General features: G+C 48.3%; 1 protein-coding gene across 3 annotated transcripts in view; it reads right to left on the reverse strand.

Moving 5' to 3' along the window:
• The window catches only part of SGMS1 (sphingomyelin synthase 1), a 235,965-nt gene that overhangs the window by 2,320 nt on the left and 211,612 nt on the right, over positions 1 to 22,033 (reverse strand). For all 3 annotated transcript variants that reach the window (XM_077755220.1, XM_077755221.1, XM_077755223.1), the window contains 3 exons: positions 17,415 to 17,532; positions 3,065 to 3,218; positions 95 to 261 (listed from right to left, as the gene is read on the reverse strand). In XM_077755220.1, coding sequence (XP_077611346.1) covers positions 95 to 261; positions 3,065 to 3,218; positions 17,415 to 17,532 — 439 coding nt within the window. The remainder of the gene's footprint in view (positions 1 to 94; positions 262 to 3,064; positions 3,219 to 17,414; positions 17,533 to 22,033) is intronic.

Consider the following 22,033-nt stretch of genomic DNA (forward strand, 5'->3'; position numbering starts at 1 on the left):
CTGTGGGTTCCCTGTGCCCCCCCACCCCCCCGGCCTCCCCGGGCACCGGCCAGGCCAGGAGTCGAAGCTACAACCCAACAAGGGGAAAACTCACTTGCTGATTGGCCATAGTGTGGTACCACCAGAAGAGTCTCGTGGTGATGTAATATGCCACCACCACGTCCACAGTGTAGTGGTCATGCGCCAGGAGAATACAGAAGATCCCAACCACGCTGAGGAGCCAGCAAATCCAGTGGTACCACCACAGTCGTCGAGGGGAATCTGGAAAGAGGAGGAATTCACAACAGCCCCGTTATTCAAGTACCACGAAGGGCACCCAACCGTGCCTCCCCTACTGCTTGTGAAACCAGTTACTCTGATCCTTCCTTCTGGAAACAGATCGTCTGGGCTGCAAATCCAAGGGCTTTAGCTTATATGTAATCAAGGTTAGAACGAAAGCAGCTTGGGGCACCTGGGTGGCTCAGTCAGTTAAGCGTCCAACTTCAGCTCAGGACACGATCTCATGGTTTGTGGGTCTGAGCCCTGCCTTGGGCTCTGTGCTGACCGCTCAGAGCTTGGATCCTGCTTTGGATTCTGTGTCTCCCTCTCTCTCTGCCCCTCCCCTGCTCACACTCTGTTTTCTGTCTCTCGAAAACGAATAAATGTTAAAAAAAAAATTAGAAAAAAAAACCCCAATAATTAAAAAAAAAGATTCTGTGTCTCCCTCTCTCTGCCCCTCCCCCGCTCACACTGTCTCAAACAAATGTTAAAAAAAAGGAAGCAACTTATTTTATGAAGTGACTCTATTAGCAATTATAATTTATATTTGTCTATTGCTTGATTCACACATAAAGACAGTTTAAAAGGACAACTGAGAGGATAATGTATCATGAAAAAAAGCCTTGTCCATGGACATTTAATTCAACTTACTTATAAATAATGTGGAGTTAATGCTCCAAACAAAAATCAATACTTTTTGGTCTATAGATCCTTACACACAGACTAGGCAATTATAAATGATACAACTGTCTGATTTACTTTCCAGGCTCTGCGACTATACACTAATCTGAGAGTCTTTGAGAGTTTGAGATTCTATTTCTCACACAGAAATAAAGAATCAAGTGCCTGGGAATTTTGGTCCAAGTGCATTCAAAGGCAGGGCAGTGTCAGATCAACACCTGTCTGTCCCTTGATTTGTAAGCCCCCTGAGGGTAGCATCAAAATCTCTATTCCTGCAGACCTTCCTACCTTGCATTCTCTAGGAATGGGCTGAAGAGGGTCTGAAATTTTATGTAAGAATGTCATTTGAATGCGATGGATCCTCCCTACCCAGGGGGAGAAAGTTCAAACTTTTATTGGCTTCTCAAGGCGTGTGAGAACTAGTCATATTTACTGAACATCTACTATTGTGCGTGGGACAGGAAATGCTCTGGCTACAGAGATCAACAAGCGAAATGGACAAAGAGCCTGCCTCTGTTCAGGGAGATCCCTTCCTGAGACAGAGGAGAGACAACACAATTATAATAAAGAAGGAGATTTCACACTGTGTTAGAAGGTGTTAAACGCTATGAAAAAACAACCGCAGTTGAATAGGAAGCAGGATCAGAAACTGAAGGGGGGGCGTGGTCAGGGCAGGCGCACCATCCCATCCCCAGGAAAATCTGTATTGCTACCCTCACAACACAGCCAAGCATTCTCCATGTGCCTATGAGTCTGAACATGTCATCCGTGTTAATTTTTACATCCTGTCCCTCAGCCATAGGGCAGCTATCAGTGCCTCTCTAAAGACGAGGAAGCTAAGACCTACAAAGGTTAAGGTCTTCCCTGGGGTCACAGAGCTGGCGGCGGCACCAGGACTCAAAGTCAGAGGCTGTGAGTGAGTCCTCCGAGTTTCCCAACATGGCTGGGCTTCCTTCAAGGTTAAGACTTCACCGCCAATAAAGTGCAACCAACAGGGGGCGTCCCCAGACTGTGAACCCAGGCCCTGGGGCTCCCACTTCCATGCCCACTGGGCTGTCCCCTGCCAGCACAAGGGTGAAACTAACAGAAAGTGTAAGAATTCACTCAGAAGGTGCCACATGCTCACCCCAGACCCTGCAGACCACACTGTGCGGGTCCTTCCTCCCCTGAGGTACCGGCGCCTGGCCCCACTCCCAGGCCCGCACGGAAACCGCCTGTACAGCGCTCATCTGCGCTGTGTGCACCAGTAAAACATGAAGGGCCACCGCGTCTTCCAGCAGGAGGAAAAGAAGTAAAATGAACCAGAGCCTCATGTCTCACAAATAATCTGAGGGGATAAAGGGCGGAAGACCAGATACAACATCGTACCATTTATGGAAACTTTAGAAACCACAAAACCACGACAGGCCAAGTCTTAAAACACGCTAGGAAGTGACACAGGAAAATGGGAAGGAAGGTGTGAACGGCCTTCATCATATATTACCATTTTATTTGCTTTTTAAAGGGTTACCTGAAACAGATACAGTAAATGCTAGGATCTATTAAATCTGAGCAGGGGAAAGGGGTATATACTTAAATATTTTTTGTATGTTCCATAAGAAAATGTTTTAAGTATGTTTAAAAATATATTTTAGATAGTTGTTTCTAAAGTTTATTTATTTTGACAGGGAGAGAGAGAGAGCGAGATGGAGAGAGAATCTCAAGCAGGCTTGGTGCTGTCAGTGCAGAGCCTGATGTGGGGCTCGAACCCACAAACTGTGAGACCATGACCTGAGCTGAAATCAGGAAATGGATGCCTAACTGCCTGAGCCCTCAGGCCCCTAAGTACATTTTACAGGACATTCCCATTCAGCGCCTGCATCACTTAGTGTCCCTGAGCCCACGGACACCTCGCTGAGCCCCCACACTCGGCGTGAGGCACACAGACGGACACATGGGCTACAGCACGTCCTGCCGGGCTGGGCTCAGGGGCTTCCTGCAGCTATAACGCAGCCCGAGTGCTCCACGGACATTGGAGAAAACGAGTCACCCCTGGGGAAGAGCAGCGAACCCCCCACGTGCTGCACGGGGGGCCTGTGGCATCTGGGCGTGGCGAGGAGCTGTCGGAGGGCTGTCCTTGACTTACACTCCTTGATAAATAAGTAAGTGAGCGTAAGCATGACCGTGTGGCCGCTGTACAGGTAGTCCCCGCACATGTTGTGGGAGCCGGTGATAGACAGGCCGCCGCCGGCGATGAGCTTCATTATTCTCCGTACCTGGGCTTCCCAGTCTCCAAACAGCTGGTGGGAAAGGAGAAACAAGATTCACGGTCAGTCCACACCAAAGTGCCGCCATTCCCACGTACGGTCAGGGCGAGGCTTTGCGATAGCGAGAAACACATACTGGGCCTTGGACTTCGCTCTCTGCGTCTTTGGTTATTCATAACCAGCCGCTTTCACCCACACCTGAGGGCACGTTAACGCAGTGACCCCAGGAAAGCCCCGGAAGGTTGGATGCCAGGAAAGCCAACCCGATGATCAGAAGGCTGGGCCTTCAAGGAGGGGAGAGGGCTGGAGATAGAATGTGATGGCCAGTGGCCTATCAGTCCTGCTTACAGTGGCCTCAGCCGGTTATCAGGTCATGGCTCAGGTCATGATCTCACGGTTCATGGGTTTCAGCCCCAAGTCAGGCTCTGTGCTGACAACTCGGAGCCTGGAGCCTGCTTCCGATTCTGTGTCTCCCCCTCTCTGACCCTCTCCTGCTCGGTCTCTCTCAAATATAAATAAAAACATTAAAAAAAATCCTGCTTACAGAATGAAGCCTCCACAAAAATCCACAAGGATGGAGGTTCAGAAGGCTTCCAGGCTGATGAAAAAGTAGAGACATTGGGGGGCTGGGAGCTCTGTGCCCCTTCCCAGACCCCACCCAGTGTACCCCTCCAGCCGGCCACCTTAAGTTATACCCTCTTACAATACACTGGGTCTCTGGTAAGTAAGGTGTTTTCCTTAGTTCTGGGAGCAACTGTTAGCAGTTAACCAAACCTGGGGAGGGTCACAGGACCCCCAATTCGTTGCTGGGTGGTCAGACGCACAAGTGACAGCCTGCACTCATCACTGGTGTCTGAAGGGGGAGGGGGGCCGTCAGCGTGACACGGAGCTCTCTGCTGGATGGCAGCGTCAGAATCAACCACCCCACATGGAGTCATGGAAGCGCTGGGTGTGGGTGCTGAGTGAGGAGAGGAGGCACACAGGAATGTTCTGGTTTTATGAGCTTTGATCAAGACCTGTAAAATCCCCACCCGTCCACGTTCCGGCATCCCTGACATGCTCGTGCTTTCTGGAAAACATTTCAGCAACGCTTACCCACTTTGTAAAATTACACTGATAGAGAAACAGTAATTGATCGATTTACTACCAGAGCCACTTTGGAAAACTATCTAGTACAGATCTACTGACCTAGCTGATGCTGGACAGCAAGGAAGTCAGACGGGGTTTCCGGCAACCCAACTGAAACAAGGGACTGAACTGGTTGTACCTTCAATCTACCGAAATGACATCAGGGGAACTGTGTGTTCCTCCTTTTCAGTAAGGGTGAAAAACTCTCACGGCAAAATCTCTCCGTCTCTGATACAAGTCTGGGCTACACGCTGCAATCATTAGAGGCTTAAACAACTCACTCATTGCAGTTTTTATTTGCTCTGTCAAACGAAACGTGTGCTGGTCTGTATTTTAGCTTGCCAGCACACTGTGACATTCTGGTTAGTTAGCCAGATTCATCCCTGCGACCCTTTGCGACATTTCACTGATAACATGCCAGGCTTCGGGAAACACATGGTCTATTACAATCTCCCTTTAAGAAAATGTATCAAGATTTCTAGTTTAAAACTGCAGGGTTGAACACACCGCACAGAGAAGATGGGATTTTCAAATTCAACGGGTCATCAAATGGGTAGTTCGACACAAGAAAACTGACCTATAAGACAGGACTTGCCACCATGAGATTTCAGGCAGGGAGTGAGGACTTAGCAAGAGACCCTACCGCCTCCAGAAATCAAAGACAAGCCTCATACTTGGGGTGTCTGACTTCAGCTCAGGTCATGACCTTGCAGTGAGTTCAAGCCCCACATCGGGCTCTGTGCTCACAGCTCAGAGCCTGGAGCCTGCTTCGGATTCTGTGTCTCCTTTTCTCTCTACTCCTCCCCAGCTCGCACTCTTTCTGTCTCAAAAATAAGTAAACATTAAAATTAAAGTCATGACGTATTTATAGAACAAACAAACAAACAAGCTTCATACAAAGGATTAAGAGTCAGGCTCTTTCAAAGACAACCCTGGAAAACAGAAGGCTTTAGAAAAATGCCTCCAAGTTCTGTGGGAAAATGATTTTCAGCTTAGCACCCTCTGCCCAGCCATATTACTACGCAACCCTACAGTACAGGACAGACTAAAGCCATTTCCACAAGATTTCACAGTATTTACCACCTACATACTCTTCAGAGAACTAGAGAGGATATGCTTTGTAAAGCAGAGGCAGCTGGGAAAAAACAGATGGGATTTGCTAAGATGTCAGTGAAGGCAGAGCCGAGGGGCTGTGAGCCTGGATGGTGAGCTGTGCAGCGGGTCTTCCGTGGGGAGGTGACACCATAGGGGGGTGAGCGTGCACACACAACACTAGGAAAGCAAAAGGCAAGGCAAAATCACTAACCCTCCAGGAAGCAAAATATTGTGCAGAAGAGTAATTATAGGAAACGACATGAGCTGGCCACAAAGAGCACTTACAAGCTAATAATGTGAGCACGGAGTGTGGAGTTAAATCAGAACAGACCGGGAAGAGGGGACGGGAAGCAAGACCGCCCACGGCGGGTGGGAGGTACAGAACTCGTGCCAGGGGAGGGGGCTGGGGCAGTGAGGACCCTCCCTCTGGTCCTTCCCGGTAGGAGGTCAATAATAGGATTTCCATCAGAAAAACAGAAATGGAACTGCCATGACCCTTAAAGGTAACACACACACACACACACACACACACACTCACACCCACAAAATCTGTAAAAAGTAAAAAGTATGAAGGAAAGCACCACCAGATTTAGTTAAAATTGTTGAAAGCAGTTAGGACCGTGGGCTGAGGTTGGGTCAGAACTTGGGGCAGGGTGGGGTGGCAGTGGCTACTATGTGTCGTGAAAGTTGTGTAGAACCGTTTGTTTAAAAACATTTTTTAGGGGCACCTGGGTGGCTTAGTCGGTTAAGCGTCCGGCTTTCGCTTAGGTCATGATCTCACGGTTTGTGGATTCGAGCCCCGCGTCGGGCTCTGTGCTGACTGCCAGCTCAGAGCCTGGAGCCTATTTCAGAGTCTGTATCTCCCTCTCTCTCTGACCCTCCCCTGCTCACGCTGTCTCTCTCTCTCCTAGAAATAAAATTAAAAAAAACAAAACAAAACACATTTTTTAAATGTTTATTTTTGGAAAGAGAGAGAGTTTGAGGGATGGGCAGAAAGAGGGAGACACAGAATCCAAAGCAGGCTCCAGGCTCCAAGCTGTCAGCAGAGAGCCTGACACGGGGCTGGAACTCATGAACTGTGAGATCATGACCTGAGCTGAAGCCAGACGCTTAACCAACTGAGCCATTCAGGTGCTCCTTTGCTTTTTTAAATTGCACGTATGTAATAAACATGATAGAAATTTTTCAAAAGATTTAAACTGAAAGTTGGGTCCAGTTCTATCATAACAATGGATAATGTAAAGAAGAAAATTACGGTAAAAAAAGCCTGGGTAGCTTTTCATTTTATTTTATTTCAGACCATCTTTCCAAAAATTGTTTTTTAAACTAGAAATCCTATTCTCAGGCACCACCACCCCATAATTTGCCTTCCCATTTTAGCATGAAAACATTTGTGGGGAACCTGTACACGTGGGGAGGAGGGAGAAATTACCACGTAAACACAGCACTGAGAAAAAAATAGCCGAAAATTAATGCTGCATTTCTTATAAGTGCCATTGAAACACCTAGGCTTTCTTTTAAAAAAATCTCTTTCCATGACTGTCAAACCTCTGGGAGGGGCACTCTCTTCAAGCTTAGTGGGAAACAGGCAAGGAAGAGAGATGGTTATGGCTACATAAAAATTTTTAATTATGATTTTTAAAATAAAGCAAACAAAGTAAAAGACATGTTGCAAAACAACTGGAGCAGAAACCAGTTTACAACTTCTTCATGGACACGGAACACATAAATCAAGTAAATAAGACCAACGTAGGAGAGAAAATGTACCAGAGAACAAAGGACGAGACCAGCGGGTGGCATGGAGACTGTGAAACAAACATACCAACTGACATTTACAGGAGCTCGTTGCTCCCGTATTAAGTTAGCAGAGTAATGGCAGCTGGCCGGGGGTGGGCGGGCAGGCCGGGCTCTTCCACTTGGCTGGTGACCCGAGGCGGCCAGACCCGTCTAACCCTCAACTTCCTCAACTTCCTCTCGCTTGGGGAGCAATAGCGTTACTACAACTGGGCCCGTCTAAACCTCAACTTCTTCAACTTCCTATTGCTAAGGGAGCAATAGCGTTACTACAATCAGCAAAATTCCCCTGCAAAAATCATCATCGATACTGACCAGCAATCCAAACCACATTGCCTGTGACTTGTTGACCCTGAGTCACAGAGTCTACCGAAAAAAAATGATGCCAAACGGGAATCAAAGCTTTAGGTAGAAATATCCCAATATAATAGTATTTATAAAAGGAACACAGTGGAAATAAGCTAATCAGGAATTGTTATTAAATAACGGCTTGCTTGCTACTCAAAGCCCAGGCGGGCACCTACTGGCAGCATCGGGAGTCCCTATAAATGATTCTCGGACCTACTGAACCAGAATCTGAGGTGACTGGCTGGACTCACAGTACAGTGATTGAAACGCACTGACCCAGGCTATGACTGTTGTATAAATTATGAACAAAATCAGTTTATGATGCCTGTGTAGTAAGTTTATATCATAAACACGGTCTCTTGTTGAGGAAAAAACAAAACATTTGGAATAATTGACCATGTTTTTTAAAGGCATGCACAAAAAACATCTAGAATGTACAAACTACATGTTAATAGGGTTTTGAGGGAAGCCGGTGGGATTTCTCCCAGTCTCTGTCCCAAAGGGACTTCTACTCCTGCCCCTCGGGCTAGAAAGAGAGGAATTCTCTTGGAAGTCTGCAGTTGTGAGACCTCAGCTGCCTTCCAATGCAGGGGAAGAGCATAAAGAAGAAATAACAGGAACTCTGGTCTTATCTCTCGTACTTCTTTATTTTAGTTTCTTCACCAATCTGCCTGCTACCATCCTTCAGCGCCCTCGAACAGCTGCTGTGAACGTTCTGTCTGGTGTTTCTTACTTGCAGTCGGCAAGAAACAGCATGAACTGTGCTCACCCCACTGTCTCTGGAAGAGTAACCCCCGCCCCACAACAGCAGGCTTGTGAATGTTCATTTCTGAAAGCGGACGTATTTGGGGGACATTCACACGATCACTTTCTCAGGAGACGCTACAAAGTTGTAGCAGTTCACTCTGTGAATCAAGTTCTCCTAGGGATACAGAAAAGTGAGTTTTTAGCAAAAATAAAGCAATTTTCTTCAGCATCTGATAAATGGGTAGGAAATTAAGCAGACTGGCCAAATCGCTTAAGCAATAACAAGGCACAGGAAGAAACCGCGAGCACAAGGAGGCAGGAAGGGCTTCTTCGTGACGCAGACTAACCTAGTCCAGTTAAGAGCAGTGGGCTTCTGGCTATTAAAAAGCAGGTGTCCCCAAGTTTCTTTTCAGTGCTGAGTCACACAGCGCTCTGATGATAAGCTGTTCACCATCATCTGGTTGGCGCACGGTCTAGTGTACTTGCCTTTTGTCTTCACTGCATCCAGCCCACTTTACACACACCATTTCCATGCAGGTGCACAAGAGTACTCGCTGAAGATCCACTTTCCAGAAGTGGGGTTTTTCCCCCCATTTAAATCAAGCTTCCCCCTTTCTATAAAAGTTGTTCTCATGGAAATCTTTCACAAACCAAGGGCACGTTTTCCGCCTTCTCAAACAAGGTGTTTTCCATCTGCCCTTAACTTTCCTGGCCCTGGACTGTGCCATGCCGTGCTGGAGGGGTGCTCCAATGTCTCTGAGTCTGCCTGCACCGGAGCAATGAGTCCTAGCTCAGGGTCAAGTGTGCGGGGGGCTGTGGACGAAAGCTCTGCCCAATGTAGCCTCAGCGTTCTCTCGTCTGGCAGCTGGCAAGAATGACATTTCTTCACCTGCGGCCCCCACCGACCAAAGTGAGGGGAGCTGGGCTACATGTGCCTGCTCCACTGCAAAGTGCGTCTGAGCTTCAGGCAGCATGGCGATGACCAAGTCCTTCGGAGAGAACTCCACACCAGCACCAGCTGGCGAGATCGGGTGGTTGTCCACGCGGCCCTCACGGACTCTCAGCCCTAGTCACAAGGCACTTTTCTGAACCCTTCCTCCTCATGCTTTCTTCCACCCACAAATATCGCATCTACCTCATCTGATCTGAAGTGGAGAGATCTCACTATGAGCCCTCTTACTACTTACTTAGGCGACTTCTAAAAAGATGTTTCTCTCCATTAGGTTCTGAAGGATCTCTCTGCACCTCTCCATTATCAAATGTATCCATCCATTCTGATACTAGGTTTTTTGTTTTTAACTTTGTGGGGGCACGGTTTAATTATCAAAAAAACACTAAATGCCCAACCAGCCTCCCTTCCTCCCTGTAATAACTTCCGTGTTTTTTTCACAGCCCCTAGTAAGGAGACTTATCAAAGCTCATAAAGTCTTAAATAAAGTTTGGTTTCAGATTCCCCATTTTCTTATTTGTTACATTAAATAAATCAGTATTTCAGCAAGGCACTGATTACCCTTTAACAAAATTACATTTGCTTTTATGTTGGGAGATCCTTTAGCCCTACCTGTGCACAAAGCAAAACCTTATAAGAAAACTCCTTTAGACAAATATCATATGTTTGCACGTATAGGAGGATTAGGAGGAACTTAACAGAGGACCAAGGGGGAGAAGAAGGGGGGAAATGGTGGGGGAAAGGGAGAGAGGCAAACCACGAGAGGCTCTTGAATGCTGACAAAAACTGAGAACTGATGGATGTAGGGGGAGGGGGGATGGGCATGGAGGAGGGCACTCGTGGGGATGAGTACTGGGTGTTATGTGGAAACTAATTTGACAATAAACTATTTGTAAAAATAAATAAATAAATAAATAAAAATTAAAAAAAAACTTCAGATGTTTGTTAGGAAAATCTCTAAATCTAAAGGAGAGTACAGATCTTCCTCAACTCTGCTTCGCCCTGATAAACCCATGGTGAGTTGAAAATGTAAGTGGAAAATGCATTTTCTGTATCACTGTAAAATCAAAAACCCCTAAGTCGAGCCGCTTAGGCAGGAATCAATGGTGTGTCTGATGAAGAGCCACAGGCTCTTCACGCAGACTCATCAATCACCAACGTGTGGCCACCTGTGCTTCGTTCTCCCACTCATTCCTACACCAGTTGAGGACAAGCTGAATATGCTAGGAAGCTCTCCTCTGCCACTACACTCCTAAATGTTAACAACGAGGCAGTACGGCCCTGGTTAAGATGTCTCTGCATGTGCGCCCTTCATGGCTCTTATGCCCCAGTTATCATAGTCTTAATTCCTCCCAGTCTGCTAGTTTTTCGGTCTTTGTTTTTATGACAGTGATATCTTTGAAGAGTCCCACTTCACTTCTTTATAGAATGTCCATCAATTTGGGTTTATCTGATTGTGTTCAAATCCAGGTGAAATGTTATTGGCAGGAATATTACAGAAATGACGGGCCCTTCTCTGCACATCACAGCAAAAACCATCTCACATCATTTGTCCTTTGACTGGTTTGATCACTTGGCTATAGGAGCGTGCCTGCCAGATTTCTCTGCTGAATACACCTCTGCCCCTTTATAATTAATAAGCAGTTTGTCTTTTCTAAATTAGTTAAGTATTATGCCCCAAACTTTTGCCCAATGGCCTTAGCACCAATAATGGTTTCTGCTTGAATTACTACTATACTTGTTGTAAATGGTGATTTTCTTTTACCTTTTTTCTCCCTTAATTTTAAAAGCTTTTTTTTAAGCTAATGTATTATAATCAACTAATGTCATTATTTCACTGTGATACTGCAATTATCTCAGACATGTCCAGTGGGAACCTTCCCAGCAGAAGTGAGGCTTCTCAAGGGGACGCCGTGGCCTGCGGTGGTCCGGCAGCTCTGGGACCCCTCCCTCAGGACACGAGTCCCTTTGTCCGCCTGTCCGTACTCTGATGCAGTGGAAAATGCTTCGTGGAGACCCATCCACCGCCACCTGTGGGGCTCCCTGGGGTGTCTACCGAGCGCTCTCTGAGCCTGGTGACCTGCTCCCGCTAGATGGCTGCTGCCATGTGGAAAATCTGTCACCTTCCCAGTGTCCCCCAACCACAGCCAACTCTGCCTCACCTCTAATTCAGGCCACAGGGGCAAGGTGGCCTCATGGCCTCCCTCATGACCAGACAGAAACATGGCCAGACTCGCTGCCCCATCACTAAACACTGATGGTATCTGGGGGACAGCAGGCAGGTGGGCGTGGGGGGCGGTGTGGCTCTGAACCAACTGCAAGTACCCCCCACCCCCGGGATGGTTGAACAAGAACAGGGCGTTCAGAACAGGGACCCGGCATCTGGCACCTGGGCGAGTCCTCCGACCTCCTCCTCCCAGAGAGCTGGAGGGTCCCCTGAAGGGACACAGGAAACCATCTCACACTCCTCCTGCTACACCCTCCCCTGCAGCCTAGTTCCTCACAAGGGTGAGGAGACCCCAAGTCCGCTCACAGCACCTCTCTGGCTCCATCCCTGGCCACACGCCACTGGGTCCCATGCGCAGGGACACCCCCTTCCCCAGGCCCCCTCTACACTTTTCTGCGCCTCGACTCCACCTGGCAGACTCCTACTCATCCCTTTGAGACCTGATGGGGATGGCCGACACCCAGCAGAATCTGTGACCTTCTGCAGGGGCCACAGGCAGGTCAGGGGGATCTGCTGGGTGCCCATGGGGAGCCCCTGTGGTATCAATCTGTGTATCCTCAAATCCCACTCTGCACAGGGCACACACTCTAGAAATGCTCGTTCAGGAAATGATCTCCCTGCCTTGCAACCCGAGAGAGTGAGGCTCCCTGGTGACGTCCTTTAAATAAAACCACGCCGAAACTCTACGGCTTATAAAATAATGTGAAACTGCACGTATTGAGGGTAAGCTATAAGGAAACAGGAATAATGGCACAGAAAGCATGATCAGAAATACATAAGACATAGATGCATAAAGAACTAACAACCATACGGAAACATTCACAGTAAACAGGGTTCTGAGTGATTGTAAAAGCTTTCCTCTTCCTGTATTTTTTCTCACTGTATCTGTAATAAATGTGTAGTTTCTTTAAAATGGAAAAAAATCTTTTTTAAGAGAGAAGAAGAAACAATTCACTGTATTTTTCTTTTCCTTTTTTTTTGTCCCTTCAAAAGGAAGAGAACAGTGGAGGCAGCCACAGGAAGAGCCTTGGGATAGGGAAGGTTCTAGAAATTACTTGTGAGAAATAGTTAAAAGTGAGAAGGAACGGAAAGGAGGGTCACAGTGACGGTAAGAAATGGGGCAGCAAGCAGAAAATTAGGTGAAATCGCTCACTAATTAAATTCCACATGATTCCACTGAAGGACATGGAGCCACTTTGGTAATGGACGTAGGCCGTGTTCTCACAGCCAACAAGATCGTGGGTCCTAGTCACAACCTGGGATCGGTGAGCATGCAGGGCCGCCTGCCACTTGGGAGTCCCCCTGAGAACCTGAGAAAGTACCAGAATAGGCCACAAGGTCCCACAGAGCAAGGGTGGGGTCCCACGGCTCAGCTGCGAGTTGGAGCAGGAGCCCGGCTCCTTCTGGTTTCTGGGACGTGGGCAGGAGAGCATGGAGGTCGTTCTGTCCCTGCTGCTGGACAGTGAACCCCAGGTGCCACCCAAACACAGCTTGTCCAACAGCGGGCCACGTTCAAGTGCATGATGGNNNGGGGGGCGGGGGGGGGGGGGAGGAAAGAACATCAGTGCTCTTCCCAGTTCAAGAGACCCACGTCACCGAAGATACCATGTCAGATCACGGCCCCAGCCAGCTGAGTGCCCTTGCTGTGATCTGACCGTGACCCTCTCTGTTCCAAGGTCACCATGGAGACCACACAGCAGAACCCAGCACGCACCTCACCCTGATCTCCGCCACGGAGTCCATCGCATGGTTCCTGGAGTCAGAGCTGAAAACAGCCCACAGTCTCTCCTCCATCAGCCGCAGGCTGTGTGTGGACCTGGGGACCCAAGCGGGTCTTACTTTGTTCCGACAGGCAGAGCAAACTTTCCTACAAAGAGCTAAGGATACCCCAGAATTTGCAAATATTTCCGTCTTTCTGTTTTCTTTTTAAAAACTGATTCTAGGGTCACCTGGGTGGCTCAGTCGGTTAAGCATCCAACTTTGGAGCAGGTCACGATCTCGCAGTTCGTGGGTTTGAGCCCCGTGTTGGGCTCTGTGCTGACAGCCCGGAGCCTGTTTCAGATTCTGTATCTCCCTCTCTCTCGGACCCTCCCAAACTGCTCATGCTGTCTCTCTCTCTCTCTCTCAGAAATAAATAAAACATAAAAAAAGAAAGAAAGAAACTGAATCCAAACGATGGGAACGAGAGGACAGGAGGCTGTGTTCTGATTGGTTCATGCGCTATTGGCAGAAAAGCTCTGATAACGTTAACGGGACCAATGACTGTGTCAGGCCGGCTCACACCCACTAGGCCACAGGCCATGTGCATCCCAGGAACTCCTAGCAGAGCCGCTGAACACACCAACTCCCCTCTGCATGTCTATGGGGGGCTCAGCTCTGGCGGGTGCACTGAGGGAGGCCGCTCCTCCTTCCTCCCCTGATCACCACACATGCCTGCACACAATCACCCCACAGGATCACCACACGCCCGCACATGATCACCACAGGATCACCACACACGACCACACATGATCACCACAGGATCACCACACACGCCCGTACACGATCACTGCACAGGATCACCACACATGATCAATGCACACGATCACTGCATATGCCCGCACATGCCTGCACACTATCAACACACACGCCCACACACGGTCACCATACACACCCGCACACGATCACCACACATGACCACACAGGATCGCCACACACGTGAGATGTTCACCAGACAGGAGGGGAGCAGGGATGAAGCACGGTGACGATAACCTGCGTTTGGCAGTTTCTATTGACAGAGCCACCGTCTCCCCCAGAGCTCCTTCAGGCAGACCCAGAAAGTGTCACTTAGTGCTGTGTGGCCACTAAGGAAACTGAGGCACTGACAAGGTCAACAAAACTGCCAGGGCTGGGAAGCAGTTGTGTGAGATATTCCTGACTCTGACCTCAGTTCTTCCTGCCACTCTTTCCTCAATTGGTTTGTATTCTAAGGGGGTGAGAGGCCCCCTCTCTGTGCAGGGGTTCAGGGGGAGACTGATATAGAGGAGGGGCTATGGAGGGACCACACACAGCACCGCATGGGGTCACTTCCTGGAGCTCCTTTCAATCCTGATTGGCTGTGGGCAGCACTCTCGGGTCTGGGGTCCCCCTCTAGTGCCCCCTTCTCCCCTTTCTGACACTGTTCTAGCCCTCGACCGGCCGCTCGACTTCCTGGAGCTTGGTCTGCCATGCCAGCAGTGGCCCTGGCCTCCCCGACTCCTCTGTCCAGCCTCAGCAACCATTCCCTTTCTCCTGGGGACCGTTGCTGCGGACGGAGGTATGACTGATCTAGAATCAAATCTCCAGAGCCAGCTTTCTCTTTAGAGAAAAAACGGAGGAGAGAAAATGGCTTAACGGGTAAATCCAGAATGTGGGATCCCCTACCGCCCCGCCCCGGAACAGCTGCTGTGATGTCTATGGGTTACTAATGGGGCTGAAGTCAGAAACAAGGGAGAAAGAAAGGAATGTCCTACAGTTGCAGACTTGAGAGACAGATGAACTAAATGTAAAGACACTGGCTTCTCTAACTTGGCACAAACCAATTTTTTTAAAGGCATTTTTAAGATAATCAAGATAGTCTATGAACTTTGAATTGCCAATACCAAAGAATTACAGTTTATTATGTTGACTATGCCAACAGCATGAAAGTTATCCAAAAAATGTCCAAACTTTTCAGATGCATACTGAAGTATGTAGCCGTGAAATGGCATTGTGTGAGGCCTGTTTTAAAATACTTCAAGGGGCACCCAAGTGGCTCAGTCGGTTAATCATCTGACTTCGGCTCAAGTTATGATCTCATGGTTTGTGAGTTTGAGCTCCGCACCGGGCTCTGTGCTGACAGCTCAGAGCCTGGAGCCTGCTTCTGATTTTGTGTGTGTGTGTCTCTCTCTCTGCCCCTCCCCTGCTCATGCTCTCACTCACTCTCTCCAAAATAAATAAAAAACATTAAAAACATTTAAATATTTTTTTAAATACTTAGAAATAAAATGAAACGAAGCTAACGCAGCCAGTCTTGATAATCACAGTCTGGGCGCTGGGTCGGTACAGCTTCCATAAATGAGGTTCTCTACTCTGGGAGGCGCCTATGAACAGTTTTGGCATAAAAACTGTTTTCTGAATCCCTTCTTCCAAGAGCCTATTCTACAAAATAAGTAATTAGATTTAACACATTTTAACCAATTATTGTTGCTAAGCTGTGCTCAAGTTTCATTCCCTCCTGTGTTCTTTTATTTAAAAAACCCCAGTTTCTAAGTGACCTTCATGAGGGACGGCGCAGGATTTCCGGCCACACCATAAACTGAGGCACTTTGTGTGTGTGTGTATGTGTGTGTGTGTGTGTGTGCGCGCGCGCGCACACAGTTCCGCTGTGGCCTCTGTCTCTACCGGGAAAAACCACAACTATTTCTAGCCATGGGAGCTTGGCTGGATCTGCCAAGGACCCAGGCAGCCTGTGGGTGCCAGTGGCCCCAGATGTGGGATGGCACGGGACGGCAGAGAGGCCGCAAGGAGAAGCAGAGTAGGGACCGGGGCAGGGAGCGCGGCCACGTGCCATGAGCCTTCATGGCGGATCTGGGTCTGCGGGCCTGGCCTCACGGCACATCCCCCTAACCCTGAGCCACGCTTCCTGCTGGAGACACTGCCCGAGGCGCACGCGGACTTCTTTTAAGAGGCTGAACTCAACCGAGGCGCATCCAAGCTCCAAGGTGAGCCTACTGCTGAGGGCATGCTGCTCCTCAAGCCGGCCTCCCACCCAGCGTCTGCACACACCGCCGGGCCGCACCGTGAGGTCCTTCCTACAGCCCAGCAGCCCCAGGCAAGCGCTCCAGGGGTTTCCCGGAGGCCACAGAAGATGGGAAGCCGGCTTCCGGGGAGGCAGAGGGCACGAGGGGGAAGATGGAGGGGCGTGGGGTCGCTGTGAGGGGTGGGCGGAAGCTGGGACCACTCGGGCCTGAGGTGGCTTCTCCAGAGCAAAGAGTCTGAAGCGAACACGGGGCAAGAGAAAAGCAGGGGCCCTGCGACCCTCCTGAGCTCACCCCTAAGTCTTAGAAGGAAGAGGAAGCAGTAAGCAAGCATGTGACTTAGTGGATTCAAACTGTCAAATGAGAACGACACCACTGCAAACATCCAGTACATTTTTCAGCTCTCTCCCACGGTTCCAGCAGAGACTCTTCCAGAAAGAACAAACGTAAAAAGGGAGGGAGCTGAAGGGGTCTGGGCATTTCACCAATAGGAGTGCGATGCGAAGAAATCATTGCAAACACATCGGGGCATCCCGTTTTCTCCCCCACCCTAACCGAGGGCGCCGACCTCTGCTTACTGCATTAGAGCTTTGGTGCAAGGCAACATTTTTAAAACTCGGTCTTCTGCTCATTATTTCAAAAGCTCCAGTGATCTCCCTAGCTGGAAGCATTGAAAGGTAAAGGGTTGTTTTGTGAACCCACTGGAAAAACAGAGACCACAAGAGAGACACGGGGTTTATTTTAAGGAAAGGTCTCTGTGCCATCAGAGATCAGTAGGGCCACAAGGCGCCTCCGGGAACAGTGATCCTGTTCGGGTGGGTGGAGGGGCGAGGGGACAGGGGACAGCGTCTCCGCTCTGCCCTTAGAGATGGCCACCGCAGGCATTAATAGAAAGAAGGAAAAAATATCACTGGAAGCCGAACTTTCCATCCAAGACAGGGAAAAAGCAAACAAAAGCTCTTGGATCCGTGTCAAGGGAGCGAATGATATTTTAAAAGTGTGGCAGGAAAACCAGAGAGCTACACCCACACACAGAGCTCGGCGACCTCGGGCGNGGGGTCACGCTGCTCAGGGACACGCCCGGACTGTGTTCTAAAGACACTTCCACCTCCGGTGTAGTCAAAGAACCGCGGGCACAGAGGACAGGCAGAGGTGAAGGGCAGTGACAGCGAGCGAAGGCGTACCTTGGGAGAGCAGTTGAAATGCATGCCGGGCACCGGGAGTGTGGTCACGTACATCGTGATACACCGATACAGGTACAGCGTGCCGACTATGCAGAAGAATCTCCTGCTGATAATAGACCTGGAAAAGGGGAAGACAGGGCACTCAGTCACGAAACTCCGCAGGTTCATTTCCGTTCTACTGACTCGACCCAACCAACCAACCCCAGAGTTACCTGAGGGCCTGATATAAGGACGTTGTAACCGAAGCCAATAGAGTAAGGTGAGGACGTTGAGGACGATGTTGTGGTTTTTTATTTTTACTATTAACTGGCCCAGAGAGTTTAAATGCTCTCTGTTGCTATTAATTAGGCTTCACGAGGCCTTAGACCTGAGCGGACGTTCACCTAATGTGTAAGAGGAGCCCATTCTGACCCGTCACAGCTGACTGAGTGTCTGTGGTTAAATGTGGGGAGTCTCTTCTGCCATAAAAGGGAAGATATCAGAAACTGAAATGACACTGAAGTGTGAATTCAAAATTTTTCTGACAAGAAATGGGTCAAGGACACTGAACAATTTCACACGTACGTCCCAGAAACGGATTCTCTTAGCTAATCTCTGAGAGGGCAGAGTGTCAAAGCAAAGAGCCTGGGAGACAGCATGTAGCACGTGAGCCCACCTCTCTCTGTTTCCTGGCTATGTGGCCGTGGGACCAGCCATGGACATCCCCGACTTGCCCTCTCCGAATCTGTGAACCCGAGGTAATGATGTCAGAAATCTTGTATGGAAAGCCCTGTCACACACGCACGACGGTTACGTGGACGGATGACAAAACAATCAGGATATAGACACAGAGCCTTGAGCCTTTCTAATGAACTACCTGCGGTGCACACGTGCACGGCATACTTCACCCTGAGGAGCCTTTCTAATGGGCTACCTGAGGTGCACACGTGCACAGAGTACTGAGTTTGAGAGCTGCTGGCATCAAGGTCCACACAGGTCAACTTCAGTTAGATTAACTTGCACTCACTTCAGGGTTTCCTCGGACGAAAAAGTCCCCTCCCTTCCTACATCTACCCTGTTCTTCCACAGGCCCTGTGGGCTCCTCCCTCTCCGCCATGAGCAGTTCAAGAGTTTCTTTGGCCTGGGACGGCTGGAGTTAAACACACACAAAAATCTGAGATGCGAGGCTTTCCACTCACACACTGGGTGTTCCGTCACTCTACAGTGTTGCTCGATTCTTCGGATGGACACGCCCGTTGCAGTGCGGACTAGAAAGAGAACTTGGTGTCGTCTGTATTTTCGGTGTTAACGAGAGGAACAAAAGTTAACGGGCTCAATAACGGGTCAGTGGTGTGAATGAGAAACTACAACAAATAACTGACGTGACTGCACTGGCCTTTCATTCCTAACTGCACCTGTTGGTGCAGATTACTTTGGACATATGGACGGGGTCCGGGTGTTTTACCCCCTCAACCAGATTTCAGAAACTAGGTCAGAACTGCTCCCCACAGAGGAGGTGTTACTTTCTCTTAGCAAAGCTGTGCGTGCCAGCTCCAAATGCAAGAGTCCATTCAGCGTAAAGCTGTCTTGTAAAGGTATGCGCCTCCCAGTGAGACAAAAAGCACAATATAATGAAACAATACAAAGAAGAGCAATACTAGAGGACAATATGAACCCCATAGATGTCTGACCAAGAACACCTGAAATACCAAAGTGAATTTTACACTGTGAGATATAAAGGTAATCTTTCTTCAGAAGGAAATGCCCTCTGTAGCCACCCAGCCCAAACAAACCAAAATTATTTGCAATTTCACTTGAAGTACACAAGAAAGACCTAAGATAGAAAACTGTTTATCTCTTTAGGGGAAGAAAAACAAAGTGACTGCTATCAGTTAATTTGGGTAAAGATTACAATTCAGATTTTTAAAATATTATAATTTTGAAAAATATTTATTTCTGAGAGAGAGACAGACAGACAGACAGACAGAGCATGAGCATGAGCAGGGGAGGGGCAGAGAGGGAGGGAGACAGAATCTGAAGCAGGCTCCAGGCTCTGAGCTGTCAGCATAGAGCCTGACGCAGGGCTTGAACCCATGAACCGTGAGATCATGACCTGAGCCTAAGTTGAATGCCCAACCGACTGAGTTACCGAGGTGCCCCAGGATTTTTAAAAAATTTTAAAGTAAGGGGTGCCTGGGTGGCTCAGTCAGTTAGGCATCTGACTCTTGATTTAGGCTCAGGTCATGGTCTCACAGTCATCAGATTGAGCCCCATGTCAGGCTCTCCACACTGAGCTTGGAGCCTGCTTGGGATTCTCTCTCTCCTTCTCTCTCTGCCCCTCCTTGTTTGTACTCTCTCTCTCTCTTTCTCAAAAAAAGTAAACTTTGAAAAAAAAAGGAAATAAATTAATGGTAGCAAACATTGAGAATTTAGTCACATTTACTCTTTGACTTGAAGTAAAAAAATATAATTTATCATGTGACTTCATCAGTATTGACAAGGTCACAAGTTGCTTGTGAAAGTGGCTGTAAGAATCACTTAATCTTTTAAAAATTAATCTTAGAATATCTTCAATATATAATGTTAATCCAGGATCTCCCCTCACAAACTTAAAAAAGTAGGTTATAAAAGTGTCTCAAAGAAGTGTATGTACTTAAGGCATTGATTTCCCTAATCAAAAATGTCACCCATTAGAATTTTTTACTTACTTAGAGGTTTAAATTTAAAAAAATTTTTTTATTTATTTCTGAGAGAGAGAGAAAGAGAGAGAGACAGCATGAGCAGGGGATGGGCAGAGAGAGAGAGGGAGACACAGAATTTGAAGCAGGCTCCAGGCTCTGAGCTGTCAGCACAGAGTCCGAGGCCGGGCTTGAACCCACAAACTGTGAGATCATGATCTGAGCTGAAGTCGGACGCTTAACCGACTGAGCCACTCAGGTGCCCCTTACTTAGAGGTTTAAAAGTTCAAGATGTGTGTGTTCACCCCAGCATACATATACTAGAATCAGGACGACAAAAGTTCAAGATGTGTTTTTTAAAAAGGTTTAAAGTAGTTAAAAATGTAACAAGGCAACAAGAAAGCCACAGAGAAAGTGTTAATATCACAAGAAATCTAGCAGATGCCAAGCACAACACTGCTGTAATCCTCGAGGCCACAAGAGGGTTCTTCTCGCCCGGGGCAATCTCTCCTTTTACGCGGGACAGAAGCCTGTTCCCGGTCCGCTCACACTGCCCGGACCATGACTTCATCAGTACTCGTCTCTGGCCGTGGTTATCTATCGTGTGTGAGTACTGAAGTAACAGGCTCTTACTACTTTCCCGGAGATGGAGAGAGAAAAAGAATCCACACTTGGGAAATGTGATTATAAGGACACAGGAATACAAGCGTTACTATTTTACAGAAAGTGTTAAAGACTTGTCAGAAGAGCATGTCAGGTCTAGAACAGGTGACTTTGTTAAACTTTTTAATGTCCCTAACTTGGAAAGGAAAAGGTGCTCAGAACCTGGATAAATACTACCAAAATTAGGCTGGTTGTGGCCTTTGGCACAACGGTCTCAAGCTCTACAGAAAAAACGGCTGAAAGACATCAGCACACTACAGTGCGGAATTAAAACATGGGGAAGGTCTTTTGTTTCCCGCAAGCTGTCTCTTGTCAACTAATCCACAGCCAGAAAACCTCCAGCGATGCGTTCAGAGCTCAGACCTGGTCTGCTTGCTCTTTACGGAAGCTTCTGGCTTTTGGAACCAAACGGGCTCTGAAACACAGAGGTGGAGTAAGCAATAATCCAAGAGGCAATAAACAAGAGAAGCACGCGTGGCGGGATTGGGCAGGGAGACTCGCATCTCCGTCGCGGTCGTGGGTCTGAGCGCATCGCACAGGTGCTCGACCTCTAACGAAGTCTCCCTCGGGGACTTGGGCCATCTCAATTAGTGTCCTTGGAAATCACCTTCCTCACCACAAAAGGAAATCACCTTACCTTGCCACCTCCTTACGAATCAGAGAAATGCTTTGAGGTGTTTTCCAGGCTGTCGTGAACAGTAGCCAGGGCTTTGCCAGATTTCTCCCACATGCCAAGCCCTATGTCATTTAGCTCTAAAGCAACCGGCAAGGCAATGCAATCCTTATTTCACAGATGGGGAAACAGAGGTTCTGAGTTTACACTGAAGTATAAACATACCACACAAGGCAAAAAGACTGAGGAGATGGCGTCGAATTGTGTAAAAAAACCCAATTTTACTTGGAGAACACACTGTGTGCACCTATAGCTGAGGCGATGTCCTGACACATTTATGTTTAAAAATCTATTTAACTCAGATTTCTTGCTACGTTAGGGTTTTACGTCACACTTCCTTTGGACCGGAACTCTAAATGATAAGAATTTTGATAATGATTTAACAGGTGCAGCGGTTGCCATGGCACTGGAACAAACCCCTCTTGACCTCCCGCCCTAAAGGCATCTAGCGCCTGTCTCTGCTTGTAGACGGTACCCGGCCACGTGTGCTTACGCACTGGGGGCTCGATCCATGGATCTGGAACGCAGCCAAGCCTTGGCATCCCATCTCGCCTGGACCTCCCCATGATGACCTTCCACCTGCTGTCCCTGAAACCACCCATGCCTCCACACGGACCCACCAGGAT

The sequence above is a fragment of the Crocuta crocuta genome, unplaced genomic scaffold (assembly GCF_008692635.1).
Source record: "Crocuta crocuta isolate KB4526 unplaced genomic scaffold, BGI_CrCroc_1.0 scaffold2, whole genome shotgun sequence".
NCBI lineage: Eukaryota > Metazoa > Chordata > Mammalia > Carnivora > Hyaenidae > Crocuta > Crocuta crocuta.